This window comes from Papaver somniferum, chromosome 10, assembly GCF_003573695.1.
Source record: "Papaver somniferum cultivar HN1 chromosome 10, ASM357369v1, whole genome shotgun sequence".
In the NCBI taxonomy this organism is placed as follows: Eukaryota; Viridiplantae; Streptophyta; class Magnoliopsida; order Ranunculales; family Papaveraceae; genus Papaver; species Papaver somniferum.
Window position 1 is genome coordinate 153620737 of NC_039367.1, and position 17543 is coordinate 153638279.

The following is a 17543-nucleotide window of genomic DNA, read 5'->3' on the forward strand; positions in this document are numbered from 1 at the left end:
TATTTTGATAATAATCAAGGCGAACATGAACCAATTGATAAACCAGTCTTATACTCCCGAAGACCGGCCTAGATTAAACAATCATCTCACAACAATCTTAATTGTATGGTAGCGAAACAAGATGTTGCGGAATCACAAACAATGAGACAAAGGTGTTTGTGAATACTTTTATATCTTTCCTATCGGAGAACTCTCAGGATCTCAAGCCAATCAATATGATTGTACTATTACGATAGAGGATGCAAGATCGGATCACACAACTACGATAAAAGTAGTATCGGTCTGGCTTCACAATCCCAATGAAGTCTTTAAGTCGTTAACATGGATTTAGAAGAAGAAAACCAAAGGTTAAAGGAGAAACGACTTTAGCATGCAAACTAGTATCACACGTAAGGCGTGGGGATTAGTTTTGCACAATATTAGATGTCTCCTTTATATAGCCTTTCAAATCATGGTTTTTCCTTAGTTACAAAGCAATCAATATTCACGTTAGATGAAAACCTGATTTACATTCAAGATAATATTTCTCAACCGTTAGATCGAAAACTTAACTTGTCATACACAAATGACTGTACGCTTCTAGGTTTGTTAACCGCACCCAGACGTGTACATTGTTGGTTCAACAATAGACTACCCAAAGAGGTTAACCATATGAGCATTTCATACCAACCATGTTCTTCTTCACCATAACTAGTCCAATTGACTCAAATTAACTAGTTAAGAGAGTTGTTCAATTGCAAGGAAATCTTATGTAATTACACAATGCACAATTGAAGCAAAGATGATTTGATTCACTCGAATCGGTTCATGAACTTCAATAGCCACAGTTTACAAATGCATTCCTTAGTCTTTTAAGATTAAGTTCAGAAATTATCTTTAGATGTATAACCTTTTTAAGTTCGCAGACTAGGTTCGCGGACTTAAGACACCGGATAGAGTTTACAAACTCCGGCAGAAATTCTCGGGTTCGAGAACTTCGCCGGTTCACGGAATGGGTTCGCGGACTTAGATCATGCAAGTAGTTTTTCAACTCCAGCAGAAATGCTCAGATTTGAGAACTTCGCCAGTTCGCGGACTAGGAACTTTCCATACTTCTGGTTCTCTTGATCAACAAAATTCGAAAACTTCGGTTCAAGGAATCCATTGGTTATGTAATCTAAACTATCATTCCAATCATTGAAACATTCTTAGAGGATGTTATATAGTTGTTACACTATTCCTCGACAAAGCAATTTTCAAGGTGATTGAAACATTCATGACTTTCGTCACTAGGTAAAGATAAACTTGGTCGAAGCGAAAAGCTTACCAACACACATTTCGAGATATAGATAGGCGAGGTATACTTGGCTCGAAATACCAAATGTGTATAATCTAGTCTATATATATAGCATACGACTTTTGTCTCAAAGAGTAGGATATAGAATAGATAGACTTTTGAGTGACAGATAAGTTCAAGTCTCCACATACCTTTTTGTCGAGAAGTTCCACCGATTCCTTGAGTTGATCTTCTACTTGTATGATGAATCGCCATGAAGTCCTTGAGCTCAACTACACTTTCTATCCTAGTCCGAGACTTAGCTATAAGAGACTAGAAATCAAGACTTATAGTTTTGATCACTAACATTGACTAACATGCTTGAGATAGAAACACATGCGAGATTGACCGAGCAGTGATCTAACAGATATGATGTGGTATTCAAAATTATAGGCACTTACGGCTAGGAAATCGCATGGTAGACCCAACCGTAATTCTGTATAAGCCTCCAGGGTTCGTGATGTGTCAGTTTTACGACTAGGTATTTCAGGCCGTAAATAATAGTTGTTAATTTTTGTCAGAATTACGGCATGGATATATAGACGCAACAAGGAGCCATTTTTTAGGGTTATCAGAATGCCAAACGGCTAGGAAATTCCAAGACGTAAATCCGTTTACGGCCAGGAACTTCAAATGTCGACCAAGTCGTAAACCAGAGTTGCAAATTTATATCAGCATGACGGTTAGGAGTCCCAACCGCATAAAGATAGAGGTCCCGGAAACATAGCCGTAATAAGGACTCAATTAATTTTTGAGTCTCCAGTGAAATATACGGCTAGGAACTTCCTGACCGAAACGGAGTTATGGTTCCTTTTCCTGACCGTTTTATATTAATGGCTGGGACTTTCCAACCAAAATTCTGTGCAGGTTTATTTAACAAGAATTATATTCACATTCGGCTAGGTTATGTGAAGAATCGACCTAGCCGAAAGTGCATAAAAAAATAGTAAATCTTGATTGTTTCCTCAGTTTTCTTAGATTAGACAAATGGAAAGACTAACATTCATTCATAAATGAAAAGTTTTAAAAATTCATCCATCCAAATCCATAACCAAACCACAAAAAAAGTAAACAGACAAAGTCTTAGATAATAAAAGATCCATGAAGTAACATAATAAAAAGAGAGTAAATAGTCATTCACTTTCACTTGATCCCTCCTCCGACGTGCTCTGCAAAAACTCATCCAAATCGTCCTCTGGCTCAGGTTCCACAACTTGTTCTATAACTCTAGATTTTTTACCTCGACCGCTGCCACCTTGAATTGGAGTCTTTTTACCTCCACCACGTCCACCTCGAGCACTTGTTCCAGCACGGCTAACTTTTGCACTTGTTCTAGTATCTCGACCCTTTTCACCTCGACGACCTCGAGCACTTGTTCCACCTTTTGCACCTCGACCACCTTGAGCACTTGTTCCACCCTTTTCACCTCTACCACCTCGACCGTATTTTCCTTTCTTAGATTGAACTTGGTCACGGGGGGAGTGTCCGAGTCGTCGCTAGAAGAAGGAAACCTAGACCTTTTATTTTTCCTTAGTCGTTCCGCTTCATCAGGATATAAACCTCCTTTTTCAGGAATAATTATGCCTCTAAATCGATTCCGCATTAATCTTAGTTCAACTACCATTAACTCCTCACCCAAATTAATCATACGGGAGATGTGATTGGCCACCCTAGTAACTCGTTCGACCTATTTTTTCATATCAAACTCACATACTCTAATTATTCATAGATAATTAAGAAAAACAACATATACAAACATAATTAGTAGTGTACGTACCATCATCTTCTACCAATCATCTTCTTCATTTATTGATGCCTTTGATTTTGATCTCTCTTTCTATTCATTCTTGAAATGTCTTTGCGCCTCCGGGTCCAAATTTCCCACATAAGGATGAGCCCACTTTAGATACCATTCCATGTAATTCACATCCGCTTGGGAAGTCCCATGAGAAGCTTCAAGGAGTCTTGTATTCATTTGGTTTACTTCTTGGGAATGAGCATTCCAATGCTCGATCGATGGTGCATTTTCATAGTTCAATTTGACATCTTTCTCCTTAAATTTGGAGGTGGTTATGCTCAGTTTAAAAGGAGTTTCTTCAGGTACAATTTTCTGGAAAATACTGATTTGGCGGAGCGTTCTACGAGGATCTAAAATGACGAACCCAGTTGCATGAAACAAAGGTCCCATATAGGTCGCCACATCGGAAAGTACTCTACCAAAAACTCCATCTTCTCCATCCTCATCAAGCTTCAAATATGGATCAAAAACCACATCTTCGATTGTCAAAGCATCCAACTTTTTCCTCATCTCCTTCGTTTGTGTCTCTTTAGACTTGTGTTGGGTCCCTCCAAAGGGGTATCTTCCTCCTGTAGGTTTTTCTAGAGGTCATTTTGTATACCGAGTAGGCCTCAAGCTTTTAAAATGGTCGTAATCCCGTGACTACGTCAATTTTTTTTTTTATTATTAGTAAGACATGAGTACGTCAATATATAAAAGTAAAATAAATAAACATTTGTCATATTAAAACAAAAAGATACCTAGATAAGAGCAACACATCCCGTAATTTGTGTCTCGTTCCATCTAGAAGCTTTGCAAGGACAGTCCAACACATCAGCAAGGAGAGCGGTGGCCCATGAGTACCTAGGTACCTCATTTGTTTGCAGATCGAGACTGAGAGTCTTCAACCACTGCAAATAACAAGCATTTACCTTATTTCCTGAGAAATCGGGGAAAAAGACGGTCCCAAGAGCATGCAACAAGTAAGCTATAGCCGTATGTCTAGCTCTTTCTGCGTACATCACCACCAATCCACTCTTAGTGTTGGTGCCAGAATCCCCAAACTTATCCTTCAGACGACCCAAATTAATCTTCCTTGACATATTAACTTCTTCACTTATTTCGCCCGGTGCACTAAATTTCCTTTTAGCTCTAGGCGGTGCCCCATACCCTATCTCAAACTCTTCTTCCGCTTCATCTTTTCCCCACCCAAGACAGTTCTTCGCCAAGGCACAAAGCTCATCAAAAGGAATATAATTGTTGAAACCCTCAAACACATCCTTTCCTTCCAAAGATTGACCAGTGATTTGCTTTACGTCATCCGGAGTGATAGTCATCTCGCCGAATGGGAGGTGAAAATTCCTACTTTCGGGCCAAAATCTTTCTCTAAAACCACAAACTGTCACAACATCATATGTCTTATGCAAAGCCTCGATCCAGACCATAACCCAGAAGCTTTTACCAAAGCTACCACATCTGGATGCTCATTGTCCAACGGCCAAAACTTTCCTTGCTGGTGCTTTAGTTTGGGGACCTCTTTATCCGGGAACTACAAAAAAATAATTGGTTGTTATAATTAATAATCCATAATAAAATGAAAATAACATATATGTAATTTGATTTATTACTTTTGTGCCACAAACCCTAGCAGCCCATGAAGACGTGTAGCCAATCAAGACGGAACGATCTTTTTCGTCACCCTAAGGTCTCTCATTCATCTTGGGAGGTAAAGGCTCCATAGCATCAATTACTTGTTTTTCCGTTGTCTTAGGTTTATACTTCTTCTTTCGATCCTTCTTGTCCTCCTCAAACACGGATTTACCTTTATCGATAGCAGCACCACTAGAAGTGCCAACTTCATTTCCTCCAGCAACTCCAACTTCAGTTCCTCCAGCAACAGCAACTTAAGTTCCTCCAGTAACTCCAACTCCATCTCCTCCACCTTCATTTTCTCCAGCAGTCACAACTCCACTTGCATTCTTTGAGTTTGCACCCAATGGTTTTGCGTGACGAGGTTGTGGAGTCGGGTCACTACGAGGTGTTACTTCTTGTGATCTTTTCTTGTTCTTTTCTTTTCCTCTATTCAAAGACAAACAAGGCCAAAAACCATTAGTAAATAAGCAAAAACAGCTGGGCAATCTTAACACAACCAAACCGCGACAACTAAAACGGCTAGGAAAATTGGATAAACCAAGATGCAACCAAAATATCTGATGGTAATATTAGTAATCGACCCATCCGTAATAAAAACGGCTAGGAATCTCCAAGTCGTAATACGTAAACGGCTGGGAAACTAAATAAGCGATCCATCCGATATACAAAAAACGGATAGGAAAACCTATACGTGTAAATACAGCTGGTTTGATATTCAACACAGGATTATACATGGCTATGAAATTCCAAGCTGTATCCATAAACGGGTGGGAAACTAAATATCACGGTCAGGAAACAAGGTTACGGACAGAAAGACTGAGACGTAAACACTACCGCTGGAAAAATTTCGAACACGAGAGAATATACGGCTAGGTTATACCTAGCCGTATACAACTTGTTGCGGATAGGATTTTTCCATCTCGTACGCATCGACTATATTACGACTGGGAGTTCTACCATATCCCAACCGTAAATCCTACAAACGGCTGGGAGTTCTACCATATCCCAACCGTGTAACATATAAACGTCTGGGAAAACAAACAATCCCAACCGTAAGTCCTATTTACGGCTGGGAATACAAGAACTCCCAGCCGTAAGAAGTTTTAGAAACTGTTTTTTCAGACCTAAAATTCTTAAAACCAACAGAATAATTAACAAAACCTTAGATAAAGAGTGGGTTTTGAAATTCATACCTTATTGATGTCATATCAGAATAATCAACAAAACGCGGCGGCTGGTGCATCTCCTTCATTCACTTCTTCTTGATCTTCAGTTTCATCTTCATTTGATGAAGTTGGTTTCGCTGCTTTAGAAGGAGGTTGATTCGATGAAGCTTGACCTAAATTTTCCTTAGGTTTCATGGTTTTATTGAATGAATTTAATCGACGAAGAATTTTTTTTTGGAATCGATGATTAATCGTTGAACAACGAAGAATGGAAGAAGAAAAGAGGAAGAAAGAATATGAGAAGAAGAAAGAAGGGGAAGAATAAGAATGGGGGCGACAATTTTTTTCTTTTAATGATTTTCCGTTTTTTCCCGTTATTTATTTTTTTTGATTAGAGGGTAGAACGGAAATAAGTTAAAATTAGTGAGAGTATTTTTGAAATTTTGCATAAATGAGATCCCCCTATAACATTTGGGTTCCAGTTAGTATTTTAAGCCCCAAAAATCTCTCTCCTACAGCCCCAACAATAGGGTTCATTTCGTAATACCTTCAAAAATTCGGGGATTCCCAAAAAAAGAAAAAAAATTTGAAGTAATTTGACGCATCACTTATCCAAACAAATTAGGTAATGGCTGATTTACCCTGTATTAATTAGTCATGAATTATCCTTTATTCCAATGAACAATTGCTAAACCAAGCTAAAAAGTAGGATATTTAATGCTTCTAATCTCGTATACTGGGGGATAAAAGATGAAAAAACCCTTATAACATAAGTTTCGTAGCAGTAAGAATAGATAAACCCTCACACCCTAACAGTTTCCCAACAACTTAAACAGATCCTATGGAGTATTCCATAATGTTCAACACTTACTGGTGTAGGTATCACAATGTTTAGGACTTACTGTAGTAGGTATCATCATATCATAAAAGAAGAAGAAGACGCCATTATAAAGTCGATGACTGTTCCTGTTTAAACCTCTTCGTCAAGTCTCAACCCTGGCTCTACATGGCTCTCCACACTCAGTTGTAAGGAACCCAGGACCATTATTTTTCTTAATAAGCTCTAATTGTTGTTTCTGTAGATGAAGCAAATTAAAAACCAAATCAGGCGCCAAGTTTCACATTTCACTATCCTGAAAGCTATAAACTGCTTGATTTTGACGAGAGCTACAGAAATTATCTACAAATCGGAAGGGAAGGAAACATCTAAACACTGGACATGCCAGCAAAAACTGCATACAAACACACAAGCCAAAATAATAGATAACCCATAGTTCTTACCACCCACTGCGTACGCCAGTCAGAATCCCAACCAGACGGCTTCGGGTGGACAATGATCACTGCGCGCCGTTGTTCAACTGTCTGCCGCTTCTGTGCTGGACCTTCCTTGAGCTTCTCGCCATAAATATCTATAAACCTTTTCCCCACATTCTCTCTTGCTATGTTTTTCTCCTCTATCACCAATACATGTGCTTTACTTTCCGCGGATTCGTTCAGCTTCTTTTGCCTCTGATAAATAAACATGAGAAGTCAGATACAACCAGTTAATTTTGTGAACAGTAACTCCAAATCCAGATTAAGGGATAACCTCATCGACTGAATCCTGCCAAACAACATTGCTGGGTTCCAGGAGAGTCGTTAGTGGGTTGAAGATGCGAGGAACCTCAACTTGCGTCCACTCACACAAGTGAATGGTATCACTCATACAAATTCTGCAATCAAATGTGCACTTTGCAATCCCTTCTCTAGGTTGACCATCATTCCATCGCTCTCTAATAGGGAGCTCTGATTTTGCTGCAGCTTGCACAATATCAATACCATTAGGAACACAAACAGGCCTAGCGATCCAGATACAACCAAACAGATTGATACAAATGGGTATACAATTTGGACATTCTTTAACACAACTTAGAGATAAGGTTCCTGGCAACTCGGTAGCACATTCTTTAACACAACTGAGAACCAATAGCAATGACACAAAAAACACAGAACTTTGGTGCCCATTCACAAATTTTATCACAGCAATGATAAATGAGTGAATAACTATATCACTATAATTTAAATACACATAGCAAACACAGAAGAGAAAGAACATGTTTCTACATATACTAACCTCGTTAACCTTCCCCCGAATTCCATCGCAGTTTTAATTTTGACATCTTTAAACCGATGGACTTCATCATCTGATGTAAACATGTCCTTGATAAGAGCAGTCTCGTTCAAAATCAAGCATGGAGTTCCAATCCGCTTGATTCTCTCAACTATCTTCGCAGTGCGGTTAAATTTGAGTACATCAGCTGTTGCTAGAATCCGAAATGGTGCCTGAAGAGAAAGACAGACAGGTAACATTAACTGCTCTTTAATTTCATACATTTATCACAGTAATGCTAATAAGTACAAAAATAAAAGGTCCTAACTTCCATATTGCTGAACATTAGAGTCAAGGGAGGTACAAAATTCACGTTTTTCCTAATATTTGACCAGATGCCCACAAGAATCAAGCATAAGCAACAAGCATTTGATTTTAGATAATTAATTTTAAAGTTGTTAACTTAAAAAGAACACATCAGACCTTGTTGTCAGCCAAACTCCGTACAGCAACAACTCTAGCACTGGGAGGCGCGAGAGGGCCCCAAAAGGTTGCAAGGCAGGGTTCACCCACAGGGGTAAATGCGAGCATTTTGTGCTGTCTATAGGAGACTTGGTAATAGATAGGTGTTGTCTGGTACCTTCTCCAACCAACTGAAACAATGATAGGATCTTTTGTATTCAACATATTCATATGCCAACTGTGCTGAATAAGTCTCACCTGGAAGAGAAACAAAGAATAGATGAAGATACAGGAAGGGTAACGGAAATACATTGGGTTTACAATAACCAGTTACAAACAGGTAAGGTAAATCCATTGGCTTTTAACCTGGATAAGAGAACCCTAATAACCAGTTTGCATTTCGCTCTATTATTATGTATAACTGTCGACTCTGGGAAAATTGGACAGGACAACATATATTGCAGTGAAGTAAGACTAAGAATAGAAAGTTAACCTGCATATGTCCCACATTATCTTCTGCACGACTGATACCTCCAACGAGAATAGGCTGACAGGGATTGTGATTGGTAACCATCTCAAAAGGAACGCCAAGAACCCCAAACCTTAGGTAAGTCCCTCTTCTGAAACATTCAATCTCCAAGTGTGGTTCTTCTATATTAATCTGCATCTGGTCAAAGTATTTATTGCAATAAAAAGTACGAAAATCAATTATAGCCTTTTAGAAGTGTATTATTTCAACCAAAACGTAGAAACTAAAATATTTTCAGAGAGTACCTGCTTATCATTGCCGTCAACAGGCGGTAAACGGAAAGGGTCAGATGAGAGTGCAACATCAGCTAAAGGGTAATCACCAACACCAGCAATATGTACCTGGAACAGTACCAACTAAGTAAGCCCATCAAGCATTTGATGGAACAAAATGCAAGTACAAGTATATCTTGTTGCACAGGACCAAAATATCAAAGGACTCGTACCACTTAGTGTCATATTCTATTTTTGTGAACCTCATTTCTTCTCGCTCGTCAGATAATGAGCTCTGTACAAAAGCTGAAATAAAATAAAACTGGTACTTTCTATTTTCTTCTAAGCTACACAATTTTGCACAAATTAAAATAACATACAAGAAAATAAAGAAGGTACAAACTTGCCATGCAAAAGTATGAGCAAAATGTGATTAGGAGAATGTTTTAAAGGTCAGATTTGGGTACGCTCTAATGAACAAAATGGACGGAACTAGAAAAATATGATCAATGAAGGTGCCTCTAGGCTCTAGTTCCAACTAGTGATGGACATAAAAAGCAAGTTCTTCATCAGTTAAGGTAGCTGAAAAAGGTACCTTAGTTCCTTTCTTGATATCACAACCTCGAAGATAACCATACAAAATTATGTCTCTCTTGCATTTTATATCCATATCCACGTTTGCTGGAGAAGTGACATCCTCAAAATGATCTACCAGGAAATAAGGGTGCGCAGCTCGCCGTGACGAAGTATGAAATTCCATAACCGATAGGAAGTTTGCCAGTTCGTAAATTTCATCCTTCTGATACCTGGATAAGAATCATGATAGGGACTCCTTAATTTACTTTCATGTTGTTGTACCACGTGAACATTATAACTCATATGATAGGTGCAAGAACAGTATGCTGGTCCTAATATACTCACATCCCTTGAAGGAAAGACAAGCAGAATATATTTGCTCCTTCATGTATATTAGCCCTGAAATCCTCCATGATCCGATCTTTACGTGTTTCTGCATCTTCTAGCTCATCAAGATATGTAAGCACCCCCATAACCTCTGGCATGCCATGAACTTGTAAGAGGTTAAGGAACTCGAATGTTTCCTAAAATAAAAAAAAAAAAAACATTTTGCAGTGAGAAAAAAACATGTTTGGATATACTTGACGACACATAAAAAATAATGTTGCACTGACATTTGTAAGTACTGTTGGAAGTTTCTGGAAGTCATTTACTTGAATATGAGAAAGTTAAAACTAACTCAGAGACAAGGGTGGGAATTCAGGTTTACCAAGACCATCTTAATTTATAAAAAATGACTGAGGGGTATGCATGGACAAATTGAAGAAGCTAAATAACCTTATAAATCATCATCACAAGGAAGAGGAAAAGTATAAAAAGGCGCATTACAGAAAGACTTAATTAGGGCTAGTCGAGAAGGGCAAGATGCCTTGAAGTAAGCAAGTGGCTTCACAATGAAAACTAGATTGTTTTAGAAAGCCATTGCAATTTAAAGACTAAAATTGGTAACAATCTTTCGGGCTGAAGCAAATATCAAGAAGCTACCATGGTAATGGAATGTCAAATTCTTAAAAGAAATTTAATGGGGATGAACACTAGACTTTAGTGTGGATTATGATTTTTAAATACAAAGAGGATGGAATGACTATCGAATCACATTCTGAACATTTTACTGTGACTTACCATTTCAAACCCATAATTTGCATCAATGAGCAATATCACAGCATCTGCATACTTTGCAGCATCTATCATGCCATTCATATTATTAGGACACTCCACAAACTGTATCCGTCTCCGGTTACCTAGCAAAAAATTAAAATTAAACCAAAAACAGTATGAGATAGATGCCTACCCCTGGTGGAGCATGTAGTGATTTAGACAAAATTCAAGGCTATATATACCTGTTAGTACCGTAATGGGGCCTTGTATCTTGTCAAGATTTTGATCTGTATAATGCTTTATTAGAGACTTAATCAACAAAGATTTCCCAACCTAGAACACAAAAACAAACCCCAAATCGTGTTTAAAGTCTGAATTACCAATAACTAGCTGATATGAAAACAATTGAGTTAAAAACTAAGCCTAATTGCCATTATATAAACAAAGAATCAGTAATTACTAGTACCTTTGGAGGTCCATGGACTACAATTACATATGGAGCTTCCTCCACCGAGCTTGGCTCTTTCTTATCAGCAGATCCCTACAGTAACAACAACAACAATATTAATGAATCAATCACAATAATAAGTAAGTAGAAGATTAAAGACAGTGAGAGATGTACGTTTAGGATTTTTTTGTGGTTTTCGTCGTCATCAACTAGCTTCTTTCTCTTATTATTGGTCTTCCCCATTGAAACCCTAAAAAAAATTCTGATTATTCAGGAAAGGGGGGGAAAAAAAAGAACAATCAACACAAATATATATGTGAGGAATCACCTTGATGATATAATTTAATCGTCAGATCGAAGAATACGGATGAATTGAAAATTTATGGGAAGCAGCTTCCTTCTCTCCTCTCACAGTTCTAGTAATTTGGGATTTTTGTTCGTCTTTGGGAGGTTTTTATTCTTTCTTAGTGGGCCATTCGTGCTGTATCCCCGGCCTTAAACGTAATTTTGACAATGGCCCGGTAATGTACTTGATAAAGTTCGTGTCTATAATGTTATTATTACTGATACTGACTGCGGTGTTCCTCCCTTCTTCTAAGAAAGTGGTTGGTACTTGCCTTGTCTAATTACGAAAACATAACATTATAGCCCGGAAAATGTTGGTAATGAAGGGTCAAATAGTTTACTAGGTTAATGAATTTGATTGTGTTTTTGTTGCAAGCAGGAATAATACTAGTTTCAACATGGTCTTTGTAGATCTTTATGTTTAGGTCTACCTGGCATAACAAAATTTGAAGATCGAAACGGAGATACGGTTAATGGTAGAGACGCGTAGAAGTATTAGTGAATTCATTGTGTAAAACAAAATATGGGAAAATCATCATTAATTACATACAGACATTGGTAAGCAACTACGGATGGAGTTTATATATGAGACCTAAATGGCTTAATCCAAGTAATAGAAAGCAATAATGAATCTAAGCACGCTTCCGTTTTTGCTTTGGTCTTCGATCAGGCTTAAATACCACCAACTCATTTCTCACTTTCGACTCCAGATCACAAATAACCTCGTCAAGAGCTTTTCGTTCACCGTAGCATAAGGATGCACTAGATTTTTGATACCAGAAGGAGTTATATACTTGCCTGTTTCATCAAAGATTTCCAAATATTCTTACTAAATTATTTATTTATATCATACTACTGTATTTAAGCAAATAGTTCTTAAAATCAATTCAAGCAAGAGGTTACCTATTATTTCTCCTCCTGTTAAGGAATTTGCAACAGCTTCCCGCATTGCATTTAGAAAAACATAAGCGTGCTCACACTCCGTAAGGTTTCCATTTTCAACAGCAAGACAGTTCTTATCCAACATATTCCCCATTTGATGAAAAGAATGATGAAACATTAACTCTGAATTAGCATGCTCACCTCCTATTCCAAGGCAGAGATAGCCAACAGGTTTTGTTTTATCATTATATAGGTCTTGAATCGTCCCAGGGTAATTGTTTACGTCTATTATCTCTTTCATATTGTCTTTGTCAACGTAAAACATACTACCAACTTTAACCTATATTGAAACACAAATAATTAAACAAACTAAGACAACAATTATTATTTTCTTCTACAATATGAAGAAATCAAGAATTATTAACCAAACTCACCTTCTCATCGTTCTCGATGTAGGAACCAAATACGATCCCACAACCAGCATTCCTAGAATCGAAATCTTTGGGAAGCTTCTTTTCCACTAGATGTTCAGGGGAAAATATATGGGTTTTCATTATATGTTGTGCCTCTACTGCGCATTGCTTGGTAGTCCAATTTTCATTTTGGACCTGCACATTAAAATGATTTATACTTTTCTTCAATATAATTTCTAATTTAACTATGAATGAACAAAATGCCACCTTCTTTTTTATGACCTTCGCCTTCAGAACATCATCAAGAATATACTCAGACCAAAGGTTTGTACCATGAACAACAGCAAGCATTCCTTCTCCAAGCTGGAACAGTTTTTCACAATTTCTACGATAAGCTTTTTCTTTTGCCAGTCTTGCCATTTTTTCATCTGTATCAGAATCCGCCAACAGAAAAGGTAGACCATCCACAAGGAAATACAACCCGCTTGAATTATTAGCAACGATAAATGTTGTTCCGGTGTATGCAGCAGATGACTGTATGAAACATAACATGTAACACCTATAAGAGACCTTTAACTTCTAAGAATGCATTACTCGTTTCCATATTCCAGGAGATAATACAAAATCAAGATTGGGACTTGGTTGCGGAAAACACACACTTTGGTGAGCAAATTAAAAGAGACTTCTTAATGTCAAGTTATTCAAAATATGTAAATCCTGATTCAAGAAATGCTGTTGTACAGAATATGATAAATCCATAATGATAACTCAACCGAAAAAAACAAAAAAAACATCAAAAGATAAATCTGAGGAGGCTTTGCCACTTTAGTTTAGCTATGCACTAGAATCTGGAGACGAAGCATTTTATGTGTGCAAGAGTTTTGTATACACCCACTCTAGTTCAGCTAATGTTTGCCATGTTTAAGCTACTGTTGCTTTGAAATCTCAATAGAGAGAATGCATTATTCATTTCTGTACTCCTAAAAAGGCATTAGCATGTTTCCATTGATCTAACTAAATGTTCAATTGTAGACAGAATGGTAAATAGTCTAATGGTTGAGCTTTCTCAAACTGAACTACCTACCTAACAAAGGCTGATACACATCCAAGTTTTCATTTACAGAGATATGCGAAATGCCTCACTAATTGATTGCAGTTATTCACCTAGACATAAGGTTCCTGCCAACTCTGTAGCACAAGTCTTTAACACACAACTGAGAACCAAATAAAAATGACCACAGAAACTTTGGCTTTGCCACTTTAGTTCAGCTATCACTAGAATACAGAGATGATGAAGCATTTTATGTGTACCAAAGTTCTGTATACATCCACTCCAGTCCAGCTAATATTTGAAGATTTTTCCAATTGATCTAGCTACCTGCCGCTAAGGCTGATATACATCCAAGTTTTCATTCACAGAGATATAGGAAATGCTTCCCTAATTGACTGCAGTTGTCTCTACATATGGTTTATGGGGACTCGGATCTGCTTACTATGTTTCTTACAGAATTTATTTTACAAGAGCTATCCACTCCTCAGAAACATGTTTGGTTCATGGTTGTTGTTTAAGAATCCAACAAATCATATAAAACACTAATGTAATTATAAGAGAAGCAAGTAATTATAAGAGAAGCAAGGAAAAGTTTCAAACCAAAATTAAGGGCAAAAAGAAATAAAGAGCATCAGAACCAAAAATCAACAATTCAAGTGAAACAATTGAAAAGTAGGTTCTGCTGTCCAAACTACATTCACTACAGTTGCCATCACAAGCTTGAATTGGTGGTGAATGTCGCATCACAAATTTCCACCAGGCAGCAAAAAGAAATAAAACACACTAGCTAACATGTCAAAACCACATCATATAAAACTTGCTAGAGTGTTGTTTTCTGATAACTGTCAATTTAATAGAAACATCATAAGTTCATAATAGTCAATGGATAGTGAACTCAAATGTCTAGATAAGAGAGTAACTTCTACATGGCTTGCTCCAGTATCAAGACAGTGCATAGCATGTGAAAGAAAAGTATTGTAATCATCGTCGTGTTAAAAAAGCTTCCTAAAGCAGATAGCTTAATTGAAAAAACTGAACAACCATTAAAAATACCTGCCACTTGGATATTTGTTCTTCACTAAGTTCAGACCTTCCTTTCCTCTTCTTTACTGCAAACGCAAATTCTTAGGAGATTAATACCAAGAAATCTAGAACAAAAGACACCACTAATTTATCGATGCACACAACGCATATTAACTGTCTTTCTTCAAAGTCTCACGCCAAACCGCAAATGACAAAGCATATTAGTCACACAATTTACTGATAGAATGAGCTAACAGTATTGAGAACATTGTTTCCAGTAATGCTGAATCACAAATTCAGTTGCACTATAGCTTCAATGGTTAGCAAAAGATAGTAATAAAGCTTCAATAAGGCATATTGAATGCAATCCGAATTCTGTCAAGAAACTTCTACTGTATCCCAAATATATAAACTAAATCATTTCAACTTTAACACAATAAATAAAACAAAATCCAATTACTAGTTAACGTGGACCCAATAACCTTCCTCGATATGTAGAAACGCATTACCAGCATTGCCCAAGTAAGAACCTCCCTTGATCAGTACAAATGCATGGTATATAAGCAACATTTAGGCTTATTAAATGCAATTTCCATTCTGTCAAGATGGGGTATATGCACAGTGGAGATGAGGGTATTTTGTAAGTTTGGGTTTAACTTGGTTAAGATGAAATTACTCAGGTTAAGAGTGTTGCTGGAAGCAAGATCTCACATATTCCAGGGGTTGCACCTGACATCGCAGATGATTTGTACCATTTGATTAAGAAGGTTGTTCCTATCGCAGTTGGAGACGAACAAGAAAAATAAGGACTCTTAAGTTTAGATGGATTTTGGTTGAGAGCAGGATTCATCATCTTCCCCCTTACTACACTTAGAGGACCAAGAAGCTTCCCTCACTCTGGAAATATGAATTACACTGCCAGTACTTGTTGCTTAATTAAGACTTCCATCTAGGTAAACTGGTATTATTGTTGGGAACTTAACAATTGGAGCTGAAGTCTCAATTCCTTTAATGGACAAGACCTGAAATATCTAAGAGCCACATAACATTTTCTTGAATCACATCAAAGATAAGCATTTTCCTTACATTTTTTCAATTACTATGTATCTTACAAATCTACAATGCTGAGTACTCTAAGGTCAAATCTGATGCATAATGTTCATCTTTGAACAAAATTTTAGATCTTGGAAACTTTAACCCCTACATTAAATTACTTTTCTAGATCATAAGAAGGATAAATAAAACCAACCCCTGTCTGAGACTATGAGTTGCAGGGTTGTTGGTCCTCCTTTCTACTCCTATTTCATTACATAACCATACATAAAGACAATGCAAACATATATCTAGACTACAAAAGTCTACCAGTCAAGATTAAAACTGGATATATATTTATTATTTATATATCCAGCAAAATGTAAAATACTTCACAGAGCATCTATATGAATCTGGTAGGAAAATGTATTGATTCATTAGCTATTATGACTTACTAGGAGTGCAAGTGACGTCCTTAGCTTTCATCCCTTGGGTTTCTACCAAGCCACCATGGTCAAAGAACTCTCTGCCTTCATAAGTATTCTTTAAGATTTCCCCAACTTTTACAGCACTTAAACTTCCGTGACGATCACTCCAGATGGAGTTCTTGCTGCCCTTTAAGATTGAACTAGGCATACATGTACTTCCAGTTGACGAAAATCCAAAATACCTAATAACAATGACATACCACAAGTTTGGTTCATTTGTTGCTAAACAAGCTTAAGTGTTCATTCAGTTCTAAAACAAGTAAACCAACCAAAGAACAGCACTCACTTATCACTGTCCGAAGCAGCTTTATCTCTAATTTCCTGTATTTTAATGAACAATTTAATGAAAGCATGAATAAATTGAATCTAACCATCGTTATATTAGGATTAAAAAATAAAAGAAAACCAAGATTTGAAAAGAATCGAACCAAAACAAGCAAAATTTAGGGCAGTGTATTCATAATTTTTGGTGGTGATCAAACTAATCGATGAAATCTCACAAAACTAATCAAGAAAGGAAGAATCTCAGAGGAAAATGGGGATTCAATTACTTACTTTCTGTTGAATTTCGGGAATTTTAAGATTTTCAACATTCACTTCCATCTTTCTGCAAGAAATCAAAAAAAAAAAGCAAGTTTGGTAAATTGAGAAACCGATCCAGAAGGACTGAAGTGAATTCAAAACATGAACTTACATCTTTGGTATTTTCTGATCAATAAATTCCATATTATCGAATTAGGACCGACTAAGCAATGGAGCTTGGTCCCGAAGATTTTCAGAATTAAGACCAACTCAGTAATGGAGTTCGGTGCTGAAGATTTTTAGAGAGAGTCAGACATGGACTGAGAGGGGAGGAGAGGAGGGGGAAATGAGGGTGTGAAGCGTTAAAACTCTTCCAAAACCCTAGAATCTCTTCCAACCCCAAATCCCTCAGTGTGATATGTAAAACCTTTGTGGAATATAAAAATGAAAAACAACTTGTTT

The 17543-nt window shown here is 37.1% G+C and overlaps 2 protein-coding genes across 3 annotated transcripts; both read right to left on the reverse strand.

Moving 5' to 3' along the window:
- Positions 1 to 7192: 7192 nt before the first annotated feature.
- Positions 7193 to 11752, reverse strand: LOC113318412 (ribosome biogenesis protein BMS1 homolog). Of its 2 annotated transcripts, none has more exons than XM_026566575.1 (13): positions 11654 to 11752; positions 11500 to 11575; positions 11344 to 11418; positions 11120 to 11210; positions 10902 to 11020; positions 10125 to 10303; positions 9799 to 10009; positions 9237 to 9332; positions 8956 to 9129; positions 8484 to 8720; positions 8025 to 8233; positions 7500 to 7705; positions 7193 to 7420 (listed from the first exon to the last, which is right to left on the reverse strand). In XM_026566575.1, exons 2-12 carry the CDS (start codon positions 11566 to 11568, stop codon positions 7684 to 7686), a joined length of 1482 nt encoding a protein of 493 aa, XP_026422360.1. In that variant the 5' UTR covers positions 11569 to 11575; positions 11654 to 11752; the 3' UTR covers positions 7193 to 7420; positions 7500 to 7683. The 2 variants fall into 2 exon arrangements, with proteins under 2 accessions (XP_026422360.1, XP_026422359.1); XM_026566574.1 differs by having other exon boundaries at positions 7500 to 7711; positions 8024 to 8233.
- A 612-nt stretch (positions 11753 to 12364) lies between these two features.
- On the reverse strand, positions 12365 to 17285 carry LOC113316575. The gene is made up of 8 exons (XM_026564731.1): positions 17254 to 17285; positions 17115 to 17166; positions 16846 to 16880; positions 16527 to 16741; positions 15070 to 15125; positions 12987 to 13499; positions 12574 to 12892; positions 12365 to 12468 (listed from the first exon to the last, which is right to left on the reverse strand). The coding sequence occupies exons 1-8, from the start codon at positions 17283 to 17285 to the stop codon at positions 12365 to 12367; spliced, it is 1326 nt and encodes a 441-aa protein (XP_026420516.1).
- Between the last annotated feature and the right edge of the window lie 258 nt (positions 17286 to 17543).

Excerpts from the sequence above, each read along its gene's own strand:
- LOC113316575 (XM_026564731.1), bottom strand. The coding sequence starts at position 17,285 with ATGGAATTTATTGATCAGAAAATACCAAAGAT. Across the intron at positions 15,126-16,526 it reads GGACGTCACTTGCACTCCTA|TAAAGAAGAGGAAAGGAAGG; the intron begins GTAAGTCATAAT and ends TTGCGTTTGCAG. Across the intron at positions 13,500-15,069 it reads AACAAATATCCAAGTGGCAG|TCATCTGCTGCATACACCGG; the intron begins GTATTTTTAATG and ends TGTTTCATACAG.
- LOC113318412 (XM_026566574.1), bottom strand. The coding sequence starts at position 11,568 with ATGGGGAAGACCAATAATAAGAGAAAGAAGCTAGTTGATGACGACGAA. Across the intron at positions 11,419-11,499 it reads ACCACAAAAAAATCCTAAAC|GGATCTGCTGATAAGAAAGA; the intron begins GTACATCTCTCA and ends TTGTTACTGTAG. Across the intron at positions 7,712-8,023 it reads TCGGGGGAAGGTTAACGAGG|CTGCAGCAAAATCAGAGCTC; the intron begins TTAGTATATGTA and ends ATATTGTGCAAG.